Genomic DNA, 19,611 nt, shown 5'->3' with positions numbered 1-19,611 from the left:
AGCGTGCCATTAAAAACCCCTTTTTAAAAGGTCTGAAAAAGCGAGCAAGCCAATTTAGGCCCTACATTCCTTTAAATTTCGTTCGGAAAATAAAATCGAACTTTAAATGAACACAAATTACGTTAAAAAAACATAATAATAATCACAATGACGTCACGGTAGTATATACTACTCTATGTCAGGATGTTCAGTCCAAGTTTAAAGTTTATGATGTGAGCCGTTTTGAAGAAAAGTTTCGGAGAATAATACTATTCTTCAAATCATCCCCCAACTTGAAAAAGTGAGATTAACTTGAGCCTGCGTTACCCCAACAAAAGTTTTTAAAATATATAAAGCGCCCCAAATGTTACTAAAATACTAGCAAATTCATACTAATTCCACAATTGGGCTAAATAGAGCTGTTTTGAGCTAAAAAGAGCTCAAATGTGGTCCGCCCGGGCGAAATAGTAATCCGCCTGGGGCGAAATAATTATCCGCCCGGGCGAAATAGTGGACCAGAATTTGTTTTCAGTTATGTCCTAGACACGCTTCCGTAGAAATGTGATGCTGCATGCAGTGTGGACTCTGGATAAGATTTTAACATTCTAATTTTGAAAAAAAATCTTGATGGCGTAACTCACGCCATGCTCACGCCGCGACGTACGAAATGATTCTGTTTTACCCCAGACACCACTTTAAAAAAAACCGCTGATGTAAAGCACAGGACAGCGACAGACCATTCCTCATTTGCATACGTGTTCAAACATTTTGAGGGCCGAAACAAAAGTAAAATCTTCTTAAATCTTAATCGTCTTATAAGCCACAAACGAACCGAAGCCGCGATTTCGAAAGGGCACATATTCAGCGTATAGCGCCCCCTTTTGTTTTGCTTTGGTAAACGTTTTGATAAAAATCTCGCGAGATGGCGAGTTTTGAAAGTTGATCACTCGATGAATTCATTCAAAATGTGCACAATGCAGAGTACCAGTAATCCGGAACCGTAAAGTTGTTGCGAGAGTTTAGAGCACGATCGATTGTATGTGTCCATCCGGATGAAGTTCAAGTCCTGCCAAGGGTAAATTTTGGTTGAGTTTTATTCATTTTTTGTGTTTCTTCCTCTTAGAATAGTACCTGTAGTCTTCAATTAAAGGTCATATGATATTTTTAGATATTAATGTAGTATCCTGACGCCACAGAAACGGAAAAATGGTGGTGTAACGTCATGAACGTCATGGACGTTCATGACGTTTTATACATGTAGCCATTGTAGGCCTACTCGCCGGGCTGCCCTACTCGCCCATGTCGCCGCGGTCGGTTGTCGGCAGCAGTTCCGGTACGATTTAGGGTATGACTAGGCCCGCCGAACGGCCCCCACGCACGGCCTAGACGACCCTGATTCTCGGGGTCGTGGGCTGTTTTCAAAGTACTGTCATTTCTGTTTTAGGTGTCATAAATGGCTGAAACTTGTCATGCTTGTGTATCCTCGAGAGACCAGTTTTCGCGGGTATAGGGCTTTTTCTTTGTTTTGAAAAAAATTAACAAGTGCAAGATACCAATGGATGTCCTATTTACCTTCCTTAGTTCATGGGCAATATGCAAACAACAATAAAAACTGGACGACCTTCGCAGTTTTCACACAACGGAACGATCTCCGACGTCCTCGCGAAGCGCCTCCACGCGTCGAGCGTGACCTATTTCCGTGGGTTGCGGGGGGTACGGTGTCCCGGTAAAGTCATACGTGGAATAAATGTATGTCATGACTCGGCGTGTCTCCATCAGGCTCCATTGTCGGTAGCTATCTTATATTTTCCAAAAATCAACCTTCTATACTTCGAAAATATATCATATGGTATTAAAGCTATAAATTTCAAATGAAAAATAAATAAATGACATTTTACATATTTTTCTTTGCTTTTCTACTTTCAGGTTTTCTTGAGTGGTCGTGTTTTATTTTTAATTGTAGCCTATTTCTTATTAAACCTAAACCTCTGTAAATCATAGCTGACCTCATTTGACCTTCGACCTTTGACATGAAATATATCCTACATCATCTTTGGTACTTAATTAGGTCAATTTTTCATGTAAATTCATACGAATAGGCCTACTTAGGTAACGAGAGTAATTAAAAAAACATTAAATAATTTTTAACATACGAACACAACGGTCACAGGAAATGTTAGGACTGGTGTCTCCCGAAACATTCTTTTGGGCAACACAAAACTTCAATCGGCAAACTTGTAAATGTAATTTATAAATGGGCAATTGAAATGTATCGTTTCGAGTTTCCTGCCTGGAATATGATCGACTTAACGTACATTCAGTGATCTTGCCTTTTTTGGGGGGGGGGGGGGATTTGCCGGGAAAAAAAAAAGATTGCTGAAATGGGAAGTTTCCTATTTTTACTAAAAAGTTGGAAATGAAAGCAGTTATCCCCAATGGACCCCTACACATATCCCCACTTTTGAAATATTAAAAAGGTTTCCAGCTGGGGTCTTTATTTGTTTTCTTTTTTTATGACGATAATTTCTCCTCTGAAAATGATTAAGAATGAATGAAACTGAATAGCATTTACTGATCTGCAGGCTGCAGACAAGGGAGACCATGACAGGGACAATAAAATGTATCCTTTGCTCGTAGACGGGTTACACTACAACAGTACTTGATGTGTGTCCAGTGCATGCAGTTCTCGAACATGCATTGGCCCCACGAGGTGAAGTAGATGGACTCAGCGAGTTCAATGGGGCGGACTCGGCGACAAACACAGCACTTGTCAGCAGTGTCATCGATATCCGAGGCGCTGTCGTTATCAGATGATGGCGGTGCTCTTGTTGAAGCGATGATGTGTTGCAGTGCGGGAGGACTGCTTGGGCCAGGTTGTGACTGTTGAGAAGATATGGTGTGAACCTTCTTTGCTTTTGTTTTGAGTGGTCTGGATGTTGGGGTTTTCTTGCTCTCGGCCTGATATGCAGCGATCTTGTTCCTGCATACCTCTTCTGTGATGGGCTTTCCTGATACCACAGAGCTAAGGCATCGCCTCTTTTTTGGAACCTTTCAATATAGGAAACATAGGCAGCAAATAAAACAATTATTTCCTCACAGAAAAATAGACATAAAACAAAGTAATTGAAGCCGGGAAAATTCCTGAATTAAAATAGTATTATAAAAACTTAAATTTTATAAAATGATCGCAAAGAGAGCGACATGTACCTTTTTTCTTTGTCCGATCGAGTCTTCTCTCTCCTTAAACAGATCTGGTCTGACATCATGGAGGCCACCATCTGCAGATGAATGGTCACCTTGCGGGCCAACCTCCGATACTTGGGGGAAATCCCCTTCTTTTGTTGCTGGGTTAGAGGTGCACTTATTTAGAGCTCTAGCCGGAGCGTACATGGCACGATCAACGACACCACTATTCAAAGGGTAAATCCCTCCTTTCTTGAAAGAGCTCCTTAAGTTCTCTGGAGAGAGTGCCTTTGTATATGCATTGCATGCAATCTCACAGACTGAATATCTATCAATCCCTGTCGTTGAGTTGGCTCGCATTTGTCGGTGGCAGAGGGAATTATATATCTTCTCAAATGGCCCAAAGCATGCTAGATCAAGTGGCTGTAGGACGTGACTTGTATGTGCAGGCAAGACAAAGAGCAAGATGTGTTGATCTCTTGCCCAGTCAATCAGTGGTAGGTTGATGTGAGATCGATGACCATCATAGAGAAGGAGTATTGGCTCATCTTCCGTTCGGCTCGCAGTGACATACATGTATTTCAAGAAGTGTGTTGAAAGGTATGTCATGAAGACAGCAGTATTCGACCAACCACTTTCGCTGACGGTCCCATCTGTTCCAGGTAAGCAGCCATTGAGTAGCTCCTGCCTCATACGTTGTCCTGGGAATACAAAGTATGGAGGTACTTGCTGACCCAGAGCATTCCCAGCACCGATGATGGTAACGGTCATCCCTCTGCCGCTTGTCACAGCAAGTGGGGTGGATGAGGAGGACGAACCAACGATGAAAGGTGGGGAATGGTTTTGTTTCAGACCCTTTTCGTCAACATTGAAGATGCGTTCAGGTGCATCCTTCAATTTGTATTTTGTCAGCATCTCATCGAGCTTGGCGAAGTATGCCATCACTACTTCTTCAGAGGTTGCCTTCGCTCTGTACAGATCCAGGCTGCGTGGCTTCTTGACACTCAGCTCAGGCCATCTGGTCATAAAGTTGCGAAACCATTTGAGGCTGAGTGGATGATCTTCGTCCCTTTTGTTGAGACTGACAGCATATATTGTGGCTGTATCGATAACTTCGGCCCTGCTATATCCATAACCCAGTAGCGCCATCTTCTTCAGGTGGTCCACCAAGTTGTTCTCCTCTTCGAGGCTGAACACAGGAGCTGGTCCCGATCTTGTTGCTTCGGGGTCAACCTTCCCCAGAACACGATCCCGTAATGTGGACTCAGGGACCCCGTACCTTCTCGCAGCACCCCCAACTGACCCATTCTCATCAATCATGAGACAAAATGCTTTTGACAAAGCTGTTGGTGAGTAGTTTCTGTAAGAAGTTGTTCTGGATTGCAACAGAGGGCTTGTGCACATGTTCTATAGGATAAGAACATTTATATAGATTTTGCTATTGGTGTCACATAATCAGTTGCTCATAAAACTAGTTAATATAATATTTTAATATAATATAATATTTTATTAAAGGGAATATACAACATTTGCAAACATCGAAAAATAAAACTACCAAGTTTTGGCGAAATACCTTAATAGGATGTTGGTAAATGACAGTCTAAAGCATCCTGTAAAATTATGGCACCTGGTATACTGTCATTTTCAAGAAAAGTGGTATTTTTGTATCAATTTCCAACGCTGATCGGCCGATCAGCGTTGGAAACAACTGGCTTTTTTTCAAATACTGGCCCCAATTGACCATTGCACTTGTTTGCAATCGATTACAAACCTATGAACGGGTACGAGCCAGCTAGACTGGTTCCCTGACCTTACAATTCCCCAATGTATGTAAACTGCTCTGTTTCTTCTTATATGGAGTCAGGGAACCAGACTACAGGAAAATGATCGTTTTTCTTGGTTTTTATAGCATTTTCGAACCCAAAACCTCAAAAAAAGTCAGTGTAACTATATTTGCTACATGTATATATTTCCAATCCCCCAATTCCATCCATTTCTGAAAATTACAGCAAAAGCAAATGATGTATATTCCCTTTAATAATCTTCTTTTTATCAGATATAAATCAACCTTTGTTGTGCATTATTGTTGAGTTTGGAGTAATTATTTAAGTATTTATTTAAGTAGGCCTATATCATTCATTTTACTCTGATAATGTATAGTCTTATTAAAGAAAGCACAACACACGCTCTTTTCATGAACAAATGTATATTTTTAATATCTCACATGCACATTAATAACCGTCTTATACAAAATAAGCCTTTGCTGTATGTTAATTCATTCCTTCATTTTGAGGAAAATACCGATTTTTCTAGACAGTGAGAAAAATGATATAAGCCACATGTCTTTTATAGGCCTCCGTACTTTTTTCCCAGCATGCTCGGCACTCAAACCAGTCACGTGATTTTGATCATTACGAATTTTTTTCTCGAAACTTTGTAAGCTGAAACTTTCAATGATTATGCAATAATTATTTATGGCTCTAGCAATATAAACATGTTTTGTACCTTGCGAATTAGGCCTAAATAACCCAAATTTTGATATTTACAAGTACAACTTACCGGTAGAGCCTTTACTTTCCACATTTTTGGGTCAGCGGAGAGGAGAGGAGATTGTCAGCAACTAGAAAAGTTTATTTCGTCACGGGGAGTTGTTTACAAAGCGCGCCGCGTAACGCAGAAGGTAAGGACGCGGAAATAGGGCACCGCGAAAACAGGTCCTCCCACGATACAATAAACATTTTCGGTAATCCTTACTTTTAGGACCCCGTTCCTATAATAGGCTATATAGGAAGGGAAAGACTCACCAAAACAGTTGACTAAATGACACTCAAAATTGACATTCTGATACTTCTTGGCACATCTGAACAATTGGCAATGCAATGACACCTTCTTGAATATCAGCAGGTTTACTTTTGTGGAAAGAGGGCAGGGCTTTGATTTATGAGGGAAACTCAGGGGTAAAAGACGACGATGACAACCAGAAAACAGACTCAAAAACCAAGATGGCAAACGTGAAAGCTCGATGCGGATTGGCTGATAAAAAATAAACATCTTATTTATTTTTAGTCTGGTTCCCAGACCAAAAGATTCAGGAATAGTCAGAATCTTTTGGTCTGAGAACCAGACTAACTTATTTATTTTTAGTCTGGTTCCCAGACCAAAAGATTCAGGAGTAGTCAGAATCTTTTGGTCTAGGAACCAGACTAATTAATTTTTTTAGCAGCCAATCAGCATCGGGCTTTCATTATGTAGGGCTTTCATGCGTGTGAGATATAACATGCACGTCTGACTGCGAAAAAAGGTAGGAAAGTCACATTTTCTTCGAAAGTGCTTTCAAAATTACAACTAACATGAGTTTATATGAAGAAAAAAGACTGCTTTAGCCTGCAAAAGTCACTTTGGTACTGGACAGTCATCTGCAAAAGTCAGTTTTGAACAGAACTTGTAAAAAATAGAGGTGTCCTAAAAGTAAGGATTACCACATTTTCATAGGCCTACCTTTTGTCTTGGGTGCAAATTTTATTTCGTAAAGACTTCAAATAACTTTGTGACGGCGAGTTGAATAAGTATCTGTATCTGTATCTGTATGGCTACGTTGCAGAAACCTATTCAGGCATTAGCGCAACAGAGTACTGAGGTACTCAAGGCACTGGGAGTTATGTCTTTTGTTAGATGAATGAAGTACATGAGAGATATGAGACCCATTATGTGGCACCAGGGTTTACAAGGTGCTGCGGCCACTGCCAGAAACACCGGGGTGAACCCCTTCTGGTTCTGGTTCTGGTTGTATACTGTGCAAACACCTCTTAAGTGGTTATCTCGCACAGGTCAGAGTGGTTGGCGCAGTGAACTAAATTTTAAAGTGGGCCTTATTAACTAAGCTGAGGAGATCTAGGTGCTCAATTCCCTCTTTGAAAGCTTTGACATTGGGAGCAGAGCGAATGTTTGGTGGTAGCAGGTTCCATTCATTGCAAAATGTTTTTGTTTATTAATTAGCTAGAAGTAATTAATTTGCATATTCACTCACACTAAATCAGTGTAATGCCAAGAGTACGTTGCTGCATATCTTCACTTAAAAACACTGCCCAAATTTGGTGGATTAAAACAACTGTCTCTTCAAGTTATGGCAGTTTTGAATATTAATTAGGGCATTAAAGTCCATTTGCATACATTTACAATTTTACATACATACTTAGTACAATATAAGCCAGTTTCAAATTAATATTAGTAGTGGAGTTGTTTATCACTAAAGGAACACACCAGCCAAATTTCAGGCCTGGATCTCATACACATCACAAGTTATGGCAATTTTGCATATATATCAATAAGGTCAAATTTGCATCATTTGGACTCAAAAATTTAAGATTTTCACTAAAAGTCTGATTTTGTGGTCCTCACGAAATGTGTAACCAGTGACTGTGAAACTTCGTAGATGATAAAACCTTGTAGAATTTTCAGTTCTGCGAAAATAGAACAAAGAATGCATTAATTTCTTAAGGCCAAACAAAAAAAATGTTGTGTTTACGGTAACCCGACCGACCTGGAATTTTTTCGGCCAAATTGCCGACCTCACACTTTTTATTGCCATTTTGAAGGTTGATAATTGACAAATTTCAAACATTTCAAGTACTTTTAATTATTTACCACGAACAAAAACCATTTTCCACACTTGAATCTGACCATGATTTGACACAAACATACCTGTGTTAAACGTGCGAAAATCGCGACGATCTCAAATTTTGAATTCTCAAACTACGAAGTACGATTATTTTTGCACAAACGCATTGGGGTACGCCTGGCTGCCCGACGGACGGCATGGTTCTCCCCACGTACAAACGTGCGTATCGGCCCGATACGCTGGAATTGCGGCCGGCCCGATACGCCGACAAAAAAATACCGATCACATTTTTTAGCCCCGGATACGCACAATATAATTATCAAACACGCCATTAAAATGCGCAATTTGATCGTTACATACGCCATTACATGTATTTCATCTTGACATGCAAAATCTTGACCAAACTCCTGTTTTTCCGATGCATGTGTGATCAAAACACACACGATGACGTGTTCTGTCGACCACCAGCAGCACCCAGCTAACATACAGCATGGTACACTGGTTCCCTTCGCCAGCTAACGGAATCATATCAATGCTATGATGAAGGACCGGAACCAGTGACTACTGCCTCTCTCCGGTCCATACTTCGTATCATACAGCATGATGATGTAGTGGGCCGAAGTTGGATCGTAAAAATATTACCAAACAAACATCGCTGGAGAAAAGGAATTTCTGCGAATTAATTCACAGAACGTGATCTTTACTTTCTGTGTATGTGTTTTCCATTAAAATGACGAGATTGCAAAGCTCAAACTTGTGGCGAAACATCGTAGCGTGTTTCTGCAGTAGTGCAAGATTTTCGGCCACGTGTGCTGTGAGCACGGTGCGATGTTCGGCCAGCCAGGCGGAATGTTGGCGGTGCCAGCGACCGTGATGTATGTTAAGCATAAAGTGGAATCACCGACCTCAAATATATTTTTAATTAGGTGAGGCAAGTTTTAATCACTTTTGATAGCCAGTCTTGATAATTTTCGTGGCGCAAATGAAAATAATCCAGGTACAAAATAAACATGATTCCTTGCTCTATGATTAGTACGAATGATGCTCCATTAATCAGCACCCCAAAAAGTTGGGGAAATAATTTTCCGACCTACTGACGCTATTTTGAAAGGCATGTAATCGGAAGCAAAAGTTTTTTTTTTCTCCAACTAAATTTCTTAATTTGAAGCTTACAGAAATTTGAAGTTAGGAAGCAATGAAACACAGGTTGTGAAATGTAATTTTTTTTTACGTTAACAATTTTGATTTTTTTTTCTTTAATTACAAAAATTTTAGTGACCTACAAGATCTCCTCTGAATTTCAAGGACAAATCTTAAGATAAAGACTCCCCAGATTTGCTCTAAAATGCACCAGAGAGCTTCTAAAGTTCAAACATTTTCGGGGTGTTGAATCACAGCAAATCTTCCCCCACATGTTTGAAAAAATCCTGGGGAGAACCCTGGCCGATGATACAAATTAATTTGGATTGAAATGTATCGATTGAATATCTTCAATGCTTGAATAGTGGTTTTATACAATTTTTTTTTTGCGAAACAACACGCATGGGCATGCAGAACTGAAATGAAAAAAAAAAAATACAAAATAAAATTATTTCCCTTTCTACCTACCTGGATTTTTTTTTCAGGCCGTTACCGTAAACACACCATTTTTTTTGTTTGGCCTAAGTTATTATTCAGTAAAAATGGCATAATTTTTGAAAAATGACTGCAAAGTGAGTTTTTAATATACTTTTTTGTACAAAAATGAACAACGGTGGGATTTTGATGCGCTATCTTTAAAAAAACAGGAATTTTCCGTTGGGGTTTTACTCTCAAAATTGCATGTTCATCCTTCATAGATTGTACAAAGGTACTTTCAAACCTTCAAATTGCTATAATTTTGAATAAACAGTGTCACAAAAGTCGTAATTCTATTATTTTTCACAAAAATCCACTATTTTGTCCAAAAATAGTCAATATTTGGCACTTTTTCTTTAATCGTAACTCAAAAACGGCTAATTGAAATCCTATAAAGTTATGCATTTTGAAAAGTACTCAATGAGATCTATCCAACTGTAGCTGTTTCAAGACCCTTTCACCATTGCTGAAAATTGGTTGTCGGGCCTAGTATGACACCAGAAGTACGGCGATTTCCGAAATCATAGTCATGATAGTGTAGTAGGCGGAAAAATTCCCATATCAGGCCATCAGTATTTTTTCCCTTAAATGACCTATCACATCAGAAAGTGATAATTATCCTAAAACTGTAGCTTGAGTAACTCCAGCTTAACAAGCTCATCAGGAATTCACATGTAACGCTGGAGACAGATGTACGTTGTAAAACTAAAAGTGAGATCGTAAGAGACTCTTAAAAAGCGGCCTCCACGAAATGGTCCTTTTTTCCCTCCACAAAATGGTCCTTTTCCCCTCTATCCCAACCTAGCTCTACTGAGTGGAGCCTTGAACTAGGGTACCCTCCGTACTAACGCTCCACAGATTTGGCATACTTTGGTGACGGATACACGGTAGCAAATTTTACATACCCATGCGAGGACAAAAGACCCCCCAAAAACCGGTAAAGAGAATACAAAAGAGAGAGACAGCTACCCTGGATAGATCTACACATTCATGACATTCCATAAGACCCCTTATTTTGTTCCCAAACAGCGACAATTTTTTTAAAAACCAGCAAAATAGTCTGAAAACTCACCGCTCAATGTGTTTGCCGTGTTGCTCAGTCCCTTGCACCGAGTTGACGAATGAGGGCGCTTGACGTGACGTGACCGTCGTCACTCGATCGAAGAAAAAAAAGTTGTGCTTTATCAACGACTGTTTTGTGTAATGTTGGCTAATGATACGTGCTCCGATCTGCGCCGTAGTCAAAGCCCATACGGTAATAAATTAAACCTGCTGATATTCAAGAAACTTATGCTGTTCAGATAAATGACAAGAAATACTAGAATGTCACTTTTGAGTGTCATTTAGTCACTTGTTTTGGTGAGCCTTTTAACCTTATATAGGAACGGGGTCCTAAAAGTAAGGATTACCACTTTTTTCTTCATAGGCGTATCGTCAGACCCCCTAAAATGACGAGGATATGGGGCTAAGAAACATTCACTCAGAATCTGGGACTAAGAAACATTTCTAATTTTGTTAGGAAATACTTTTTTCTTTTTTACAATTTTCAAGTTTCAATTACAATTTCTTGACTCACCATAGACTTTGTACACAGTTGCGGAAGTGGCGTCAGGTTGCAACATTTTTCCCTAATATTTGAAGTAGCTTGAAATTTCCAGCTTTCTAGGCTCATGACATGGGAGATTCGCCAGGAAAGCTGAAAATAAACCATAGAATGCAGATCGGGTGATCAGTGTTGTAGTCCAGGCCACAACCGCCGAGGCCAAGGCCTAGGCCACAACCTCCGAGGCCAGCTATTTAAACATGTAATAAAATATATTCAAGGGTAAGATTTCGTTGGATTTTTGACATCTTTTTAATCTGAATTTGCTAAGTTATGGAGTGCCTGGATTACACATTTTCCAGCTTGCCCTGTATTTCCTCTTGTAATGTTCTTCAAATTCTTCGTGGCCACTGCGTGCAAACCAGATGATCCGAGAGTTTGTGTTCATTTTGCTGAACTGAGTGATATCATGCATGCACGTAGAAAGCTAAAGCGCAGGAAGACAGGCTTTGTGTTGCGCGAGCACGCATGCATGTGAATAACGGGTTGGCTCCTTGTTCCATTATCGCTTTGGCTAATGCCCAGTTTGCCCACTTGTGACGTTCACTCGTTCAGGGCTAGGGCCTAGTGTACATTGAACATGAATTTTCAGCGTACTGGCTAATGACGTCATTGACGTGACATGGGGAGATTTTTAGTAGTAGGGCTTGAATGAAGCCCATGACTTAACTGGTGGTTTTCGCTTTTTTGGCCAATATTTTCAATTCCCGTTCAAGTTTCAAGCAAAAACTCACCCATGACAGTGAATGTATTATTTATGCAGCAGAGGACCCATGCAAAATGAGAAAAAGATCAAGTCAAACAAGAAAAAAAAATATTCAGTGCAACTCTGGGTTTGTGCAAAAGAATCCCTGTTCATTAACGTAAACACGTGCCACGCATGCTTAGGGCTGTATCATATGCGGGGGACAAAATCACATCCAAGGATCATTCAGAGCAGCCAATCACATAGCCTTTCGCCAAGGCCATCGTGGCTTAGAGCGGCGAAGTTGCCAAGACCCAAAGCGACTGGAGCAAAGATTAAGTCAGCACGCACGAGTGGCAAAGCCACGAGGCCTTTCCCAACTTGATTTTGTTGAATTATTCATAGTTTTTATGCAAATAAGAAGAGTGCTGAAGGTTAACCAATCACAACGCGGATTTTGCCTAGTTGCTTCCATTTTTAAAAGAAGGGTGAGTAAGAAAAACGTAAGAGCAAATGACTGTAAGTTCAGATGAAAAATTAGTTCATACACTCAAATAATTTCTTGAAATACTTTTATAAGTAGAATTAAAATAAGATAATGTAAGAACAATTACGCGGTCATGATCTCGTGGAAAACTAGACTCGCATTTTTTTATTTTTTATTTTGTGCAAGCATCCGGGCGCGTCGATGCGTCCGGGTAGTAGCCACGCGCGCACTAAAAGGCTGATGATTGGTTGGAATTTTGTTACCCTATTGGGGTAGCAAAAATTGAGATTATAAAGAAAAACATAAAAATTTCTCGACAAGTTAGAAAATGCCCTCGTGGCTTCACCACTTGCGTGTGTGGTCTCCATCTCCAGTCGCTTCGCCTTTTCGCCGCTTTGTCTAATGCGGGCAAGTTAAGCCACGATGGCCTTGGTGAAAGGCTACCAATCACAGGGCGCCTTGCTTATAAGTGCTGAGTAGGACATCCAACAGCCCTTGGTCTACGGACTGTACTGTGTATGTAGAATGTAATACTGACCCGGCGGCAGTTACATTTCCTACTCGGTATAAACAATCGAGGTGCCCTGTGATTGGCAGTCCTTATCCTCGGATGCGATTTTGTCACTGCATATGATACGGCCATAGCGCAGACAAGGCAAAGATGCTACGTACAGTGTACATGAAACGTTGAAACGTACATCAACTGGTAATGCGTTCCATGCAAGGCATTACCAGTCGATTCATTCGTACGTACATGTATCTGCTTAAAATTTTATTTCGTTTCACGGAACCCACTGTGGCAGCTTTTTGAAGGTTTGATACGGTAAAAAATTAAAATTAATTGAAATAGAAAACACATGAAAGTGGGCGGCCTCAAGCCGGCCTTGACTGATTCGCCGAGGCCGGAAGGCTCTGAGGCCAAGGCCAAGGTTTTGCACTCCAAGGCCAAGGCCGAGGCCATGAAAATCGACCTCGAGACCTCCTACACTGCAGGTGATGCCTGGTCACGTTTTTTGCCGATTTTTCCATTTCTGTTAAAATTACAAGCAAAAACTCACCTATCACAGCCTATAATCCTTTATGCAGCAAAGGATCCTCTCAAAATGACAACTGCCGGAGTGCACAAAATCTTTTTGGCACGTCATCTGATTTGTGTAAGATGCACAAGCGCAAGGGGAGCTTTCGTGAAAAAAAAGGAAATTGCGCTTTCCATCCAAATCGTAAATTAACCTTAGTGCTATCTAAATTCTTGATCTGTACTAGATCCGGAGGTGGCGTATTTGGTGGATTGTTTTCGTTGTTTTACCACTGCACTGAAGATGCACAAAGTGTTTTTCTGGGACTTACAAGTAGACATTTTTACTGTGAACAATCTTTGCTGGTTCAACACTTACAAAAGTTACATTGTCGTCGTGACTTTGTATTCAGGAGATGGGAATTAGACCTATTGCTATTTCAGGCTTCATTTCCCTTTAATTAAAAGAACAATCCTCTAGAGCCAGGAATCAGAAAAATAAGAAGACATATTCTGCAAGTAAATGTAGGATTCGATTTAAAATAATGAATGAAGAAAAGTTTTACTTTTAGGAGAAAAAGACAAAATTAAAATGCTGCACAGGGCTCAAACCTGGGTCATCTGGCCATCAGTCCACCGTGGAGTGCAGTGGTCCAATGGTTACGGTGTTCGACTCACCTGCCGTGGTACAGGGTTCGAACCCTGACCGGGAACATGGTGCCTTTGTGCTTGGGCAAGACACTTTACTACAATTGCCTCTCCCCAACCAGGTGTATAAATGGGTTCATGTACCTGTAAAGGTAGAGACCAGAATGCGCTGATCTCAAGCTGCTGCAAAAACTGGTCTCATGACCTGATGAACAGGGGTAATAATTGTATAGCACTTTGAGACCGTTGGTATTAAGCGCCATATAAACACATTATCATTATTATTATTTATTTTATCCATCGAACCCAGACGTTTGCTCAGGTTGGGTTGGTTATTTATTATCTTATATTGCGTACTTGTATACAATTTAGATGTACACAGGAAGTGCCGGCACAAGAGAAACACTCAAATTTATTTTTTACGGCTTGAAGTGCAAAACTTGAAAATTATGAGAGTTGAGTTGTGTACCTGAAAAATACGACCATATTTTGTCTTATCAAAAATATGTCTCAACATTTTAACATAAAAAATTATCAAAATTTACCCCTTTCTTCTGTAACATCAATGGTAATAGAGAGTGCATGAAGCATTGGCAAATGTCAACTGCAAGTGTTTGTCCTCCAAGATCTTGCTAAAGCGCATACAATAGCTAGACTGGTTCCCGCCAAATAAGTGGGAAACAGCTAACTCGGCAACGACATTGACACCATGAAATCAATCAAACGTTTTTGAAACAATTCAAAACTAAATATTTAAGAAGGTCTTGTTGTCCTCCTTTATTTGATATCACTTGAGGTTGTGATGCTAGTTTTGAAGGTTTCATAAATTTTCCATTTATCAGATATTCAAATAAAATTACCCTAAATATTTTTGTGGTTTTTTTGCAGCTCAATGTGCACGCCTGATTTGCAATTGTTGCATAAATAATTGCATTCTTCTTCAATCTTGTGAACCCTGCAACATAAACATTGGTCGAGAACTAAACATCTTGTGTATTGTGTGGGACTAGATGATAGAGAGGTACATGTAATCCCTCCAAGATGTCTACCAGCAGAAAAATCAAGAATGTCATCAAAAACTACAACGACTCCCAGAGGAAGGTGCGGGATGCAACATCCAACGACCCTTGGGGTCCCGCCAGCTCCACCATGTCAGAGATTGCTGACCTGACATACAATGTGGTGGCCTTCACTGACATCATGGATATGATCTGGCGGCGCATTAATGACAAGGGCAAGAACTGGCGGCATGTCTACAAGGCCCTGGTGCTGCTAGACTACATCATTAAGACAGGCTCAGAGCGGGTTGCTCAGCAGTGCAAGGAGAAGATCGTGGACATCAACACACTCAAAGACTTCACCTTCTATGACACCAACAATCAGGACGTGGGTCGCAATGTGCGGGAGAAGTCCAAGCAGATTGTGGAGCTGCTTAAGAATGAAGAAAGGCTCAAGTCAGAGCGGGTGGCTGCACTTAAGGCCAAGGAGCGCTTTGCCCAGGCAAATCAGGGTATTGGCAGTAATTCCAGGACAGACACAGTTTCATCACCAGCAACACCTTCAGGTAATCTTAATAAGTATAAAATTATTGTCCCTTGAAGAAAGTAATTTATTATTTGTAATTGGTTGTTTCAACAACTTGCCGAAACAGCCTTTATTTTCGTTAAGACTTTTTGGCTTTTCTGCAAAGTTGTGGAATTTAAGCCTTAGTTCTTCTTCTACTATTAGTACTATCCCAAATCCCATAGATTTTGTAAACAATTTTTCGTCCGTCACTTTGGACTTTAATCTTTGTCATACATCAATCAAAGTTAACATAGGCAAGACCTCGGAGCAAAGTCACATGTCACCAAGTGACGTCATGTAAACGTCATCATGTGTCATGTGACGTTATCTGAAAGGTGCACTTTTCAATGGCATATATCTAGACACACCATTTTTTAACCGTAACTCCTGGGGCTCTTTTACTAGAAAGTATCCTGAATCCGCCGAAATCCACCAATTTTGTTACGCAAAAAATGCTGGTATCCTGAGTCTATCAGAATCCCCCAGTGTAGATACTGGAGGTATCCTGAATCTGCCAAAGTCCACCAGCATAAGTCTCGATGGATTCTGGCGGATTCAGGATACCATGGTGGCATAAAAAAATAATACAGCATGTTTTTCCATAGAGTCTTCAAAATCCATCACCTAAATTTCTGGTGGATTTTGACGGATTCAGGATACCACGCTCGCATGAAAATTGTGATGTGTGTTGTTGCATAGGATCCATCAAAATACACCAATGCATGGTTCAACTGCTGGTGGATATGATGTGGGTTGTTTTTCCTTTCAACTCGGGCTGTGGGTAATACTATACTATGATGTTTGCATTGTCTGGAAGGGCTACTTCAGTGAGCCATTGTCTGACCCCAGCATTGCTTTGTCTTGATGGGTTATTTACATAATCCATTGTTTATATGCTGAGCCTAATAAGCCGCAGTCACAAGCTCTCAACTACCCAGTACATACATTTTTGTACAGCATGTGACAGACCTGGCAGGGCTACAAGCAGTATTTACTTGACCACAAAAATAGCCAAAGAGTTTTTCTGTTGAGATCCTGAATCCACCAAAGTCCCCCAGCAGCTCAATATGGAGGTATCCTGAATCCATCAAAATCCTGCAGTTCTGCTAGGCGTACAATCCTGAATCCATCAAAATCCCCCAGTTTGTGCAATATGGAGGTATCCTGAATCCGCCGAAATCCCCCGAAACAGGGGGATGGATTTTGATGGATTCAGGTACGTTAGAGTTAAAGGGATGTACATGTACGCTTGGTTTTCTTTGAAAAAATGGCCACAATAGTGTACAAGCTGAACATTTGACACTGTCATAAATGGTATAGTGGACACAAATGTATCTGGACAAATTAACCATTTAGCACTAACCCAAATGGTTCAGTTGCGTTCTTTGACCCTAAAAATGTATGTTTAGACACTAAGATTTCAATGTTAAAATGGCTTAAAGATGCAATACATGTAGTTTTAAATGCCTGCGGCCATCTTCAAAAATAAGATGGCAACAATACTGTATCTGGACAAACAAACCATTTGATACTATCCCAAATGGTACAGTTGCATTCCTTGACCCTGAAAATGTATGTTTAGACACCAAAACTTTAATCCTAAGTGGCTTAGAAGATGAGATATGGGTAAAAATAGGTTTTCAATGGCAGCCATCTTTAAAATCGAAGATGGCTGCCATATTGTTATTGGATAAGTTGGTTCCTATCAAAAATTGAAAGCTAAGGCAATAAGGAGCATGTATGAAAAATTTGGCGCTTTTGTCCGGAATGTCCACATCCATTCCAAAAGCTGGCCTAAGCTGCCTGACTAAACTTTATTTGATGAATCGCTAGAGGTCACCTTTTCGAGCGATGATGTCATCATGCTGTTTTTGTATTTGGCATTCCTCTCAAAATGTTTCCATGATTTGTTTGTTTGCAGTAAAATGCTTCCGTTTTCAAGTTACAGTCAACTCTCCTGATAACGAGCTCGGTCATAACGATATCCCAGATGTAACGAGCACATTCTCCCAGTCCTGATCAATTTGTGTAAATTACTTCGGGAAAATATTTGGTTATTAAGGGCACGGACACTCATTTACAACGACATTTTTTCAAAACTACGGACACTGCAGTTTGCCAACAACAAATCTTTTGTCCTGATACAGGCATCATGCTCCTCTCTTCCATTCAGGCAAAGCACCTAAGCTTCACCCATCAATGTACCTTTGTAAGGACTTCAACCCAACGTTATTTTATCTCGCCAATCTTAAATAAATTCAATAGGACGATGATAATCAGTGCCTGCGTCTAGTCTCTAATCCCCCACTGCGGTTTTCCTTAGCATGACCAGGCTCTCGACTGCGGCACCGTGCCGCCAAGTTTTTAAAAAATTATTATAAACAGACAATAGGGGACGCTCGGGAGACATTGTAAGAAATAGCCTACAGTGTTGCCGCCCGAACATCGGGTACGTAGCTGTTCCCTATTGTCATGATTGTTGGCTTGTGGCTATTAAAAAATGTATTAGAAAAAAATGTGGGGATTCTTCCCAAGAGGCGATACGTTTATCGTACTCCATCTAGCACAACGCAGCTGGCATCATGAACTACATGTACCTATCAGAGGAGCAGCATGGGACGAGCATCCAGAGGAAAATCACAATTTTTTTCCAAAAGTAAAAACAACACGCCGGCAGCATCATAAACCAAACAGCTCTTTTCAGAGCCATCACAACTTCCAAAAAGAGAGAAATTCACTCTGTCGCTAACGATAAAAAGGTACCCCACAAAAAACAAAACAGAGGTTATTCCGAAGAATGAAGTTTAAACGATGCCCTCAACCATGTCAACAAACAACAGCTCTCCCCCCCCCCCCCCCCAACAATAAAAAAAAAAACAGATCCCACTGACAGTACCGTTAGGTCCCCCACCAAAAAACAAACTCAAAGGTTATTCTGAAGAATAATTTCGAAAAACTAAAGTTTATAATAATAATAATAAAAATAATAACACGATTTATAGTGCGCATGTTCGCAAGTATCAATGCGCGACTAAGGACAATTCCAGAAGACAAGTTACAGATTATGTGGAGAGAACAGATCAGTTTTCAGTCTGCCCTTAAAGTTGTCAAGAGAACTGATGTTGCGGATGTTGTGTGACAAGGAATTCCAGCATCGGGGACCAGACACTGAGAAGGCCCTGTCCCCTGCCTTTTTGAATGTGCGTGGAACTCTAAGGTTGTTACTGGAGCGGAGGCCACTACGGCTGGGTGCATAAGGTTGAGTGATCCCATTATGTACTGCGGCATTGTGTTATGAAGTGCTTTGTGCATGAAAACTGCTGTTTTGAAGTTGATGCATTGTCTAACTGGTAACCAATGTAATTGTTGAAGGAGTGGAGAGGCATGTGTGTATTTGGGTTGAGATAATGTGATACGAGCAACATTGTTTTGAAGCCGTTGGAGTCGATCAACCTCATACTGATGAATACCATTGAGAAGAGAGTTGCAGTAATCGAGTCTGGATAGTACAAGTGCTCGGACAGCGGCGTGGCATGTGTTTGTGTCTATGTATTTACGAATCTTGGATATGTTCCTGTTGTGGTAGTTGATAGATTTGCATATGTTTGCTACATGAACGTGTTTGCTCATTGTCATGGAACTGTCGAAAACAACACCCAAGTTTCGGACTGTCTGAGATGGTTTGATTGTTGTGTTTATACCTATCTGCAGAGTTATGTCGGTTAAGTGTTTCTGATGATGATGAGAAAATGGGGCAATGAAAAATTCAGTTTTATCCTCATTTAACTTGAGTTTGTTTGTTACCAACCAATTCTGCACATCGGTGATGCAACTTGACAATCTGAAAAGGGCACAAGCTGCGTCGTTCGGTTTGGATGGATTGAAATCGAGATAAATCTGGATGTCGTCTGCATATATGTGGTATTTCACATCATGTCGGTGCAGGACATCACCAAGAGGACTCAGGTACATGGTGAAAGCGAGCGGGCCAAGGACTGACCCTTGAGGGACGCCAAAATGGATATGGCTCTCATCTGAGTCGACCCCTGCTACGGTGACATAACTCCTTCTATTTTTGAAGTAGGAGGCACACCACTTGAGAGCAGTACATGTATGTGTTATGCCAAACTGCCATGATCAAGAGTGTCAAATGCAGCAGACAAATCAAGCATTACTAAGAACATAGCATTGTTATTATCAAGAGTTTTCA

At 40.5% G+C, this 19,611-nt stretch overlaps 2 protein-coding genes across 3 annotated transcripts in view; one reads left to right on the top strand and one right to left on the bottom strand.

The window, feature by feature from the left end:
• The first annotated feature begins 912 nt into the window (after positions 1-912).
• LOC119734754 (epsin-1-like) overlaps positions 913-19,611 on the top strand; it is a 30,406-nt gene continuing 11,707 nt past the window's right edge. Inside the window, exons 1-2 of one of the 2 annotated variants that reach the window (XM_038208301.1) lie at positions 913-1,054; positions 14,724-15,399. In XM_038208301.1, the coding sequence (XP_038064229.1) occupies positions 14,877-15,399 (523 nt within the window). In that variant the 5' untranslated portion in view covers positions 913-1,054; positions 14,724-14,876. The remainder of the gene's footprint in view (positions 1,055-14,723; positions 15,400-19,611) is intronic. The other variant, XM_038208302.1, reaches the window with a different exon arrangement.
• Positions 2,320-5,813, bottom strand: LOC119735094. The gene is made up of 3 exons (XM_038208796.1): positions 5,722-5,813; positions 3,187-4,569; positions 2,320-3,027 (listed from the first exon to the last, which is right to left on the bottom strand). Exons 1-3 carry the CDS (start codon positions 5,743-5,745, stop codon positions 2,548-2,550), a joined length of 1,887 nt encoding a protein of 628 aa, XP_038064724.1. The 5' UTR covers positions 5,746-5,813; the 3' UTR covers positions 2,320-2,547.

This window comes from Patiria miniata, unplaced genomic scaffold, assembly GCF_015706575.1.
Source record: "Patiria miniata isolate m_02_andy unplaced genomic scaffold, ASM1570657v1 HiC_scaffold_28, whole genome shotgun sequence".
Lineage (NCBI taxonomy): Eukaryota > Metazoa > Echinodermata > Asteroidea > Valvatida > Asterinidae > Patiria > Patiria miniata.
This window is presented reverse-complemented; position numbering and strand designations above follow the sequence as displayed.

Bases quoted from the DNA above. Each gene is read 5' to 3' on its own strand.
- LOC119735094 (XM_038208796.1), bottom strand. From the start codon at position 5,745: ATGTGGAAAGTAAAGGCTCTACCG. The intron at 4,570-5,721 runs GTAAGTTGTACT...CTTATCCTATAG, and splicing joins GGAAAGTAAAGGCTCTACCG to AACATGTGCACAAGCCCTCT. The intron at 3,028-3,186 runs GTACATGTCGCT...CTATATTGAAAG, and splicing joins CGATCGGACAAAGAAAAAAG to GTTCCAAAAAAGAGGCGATG.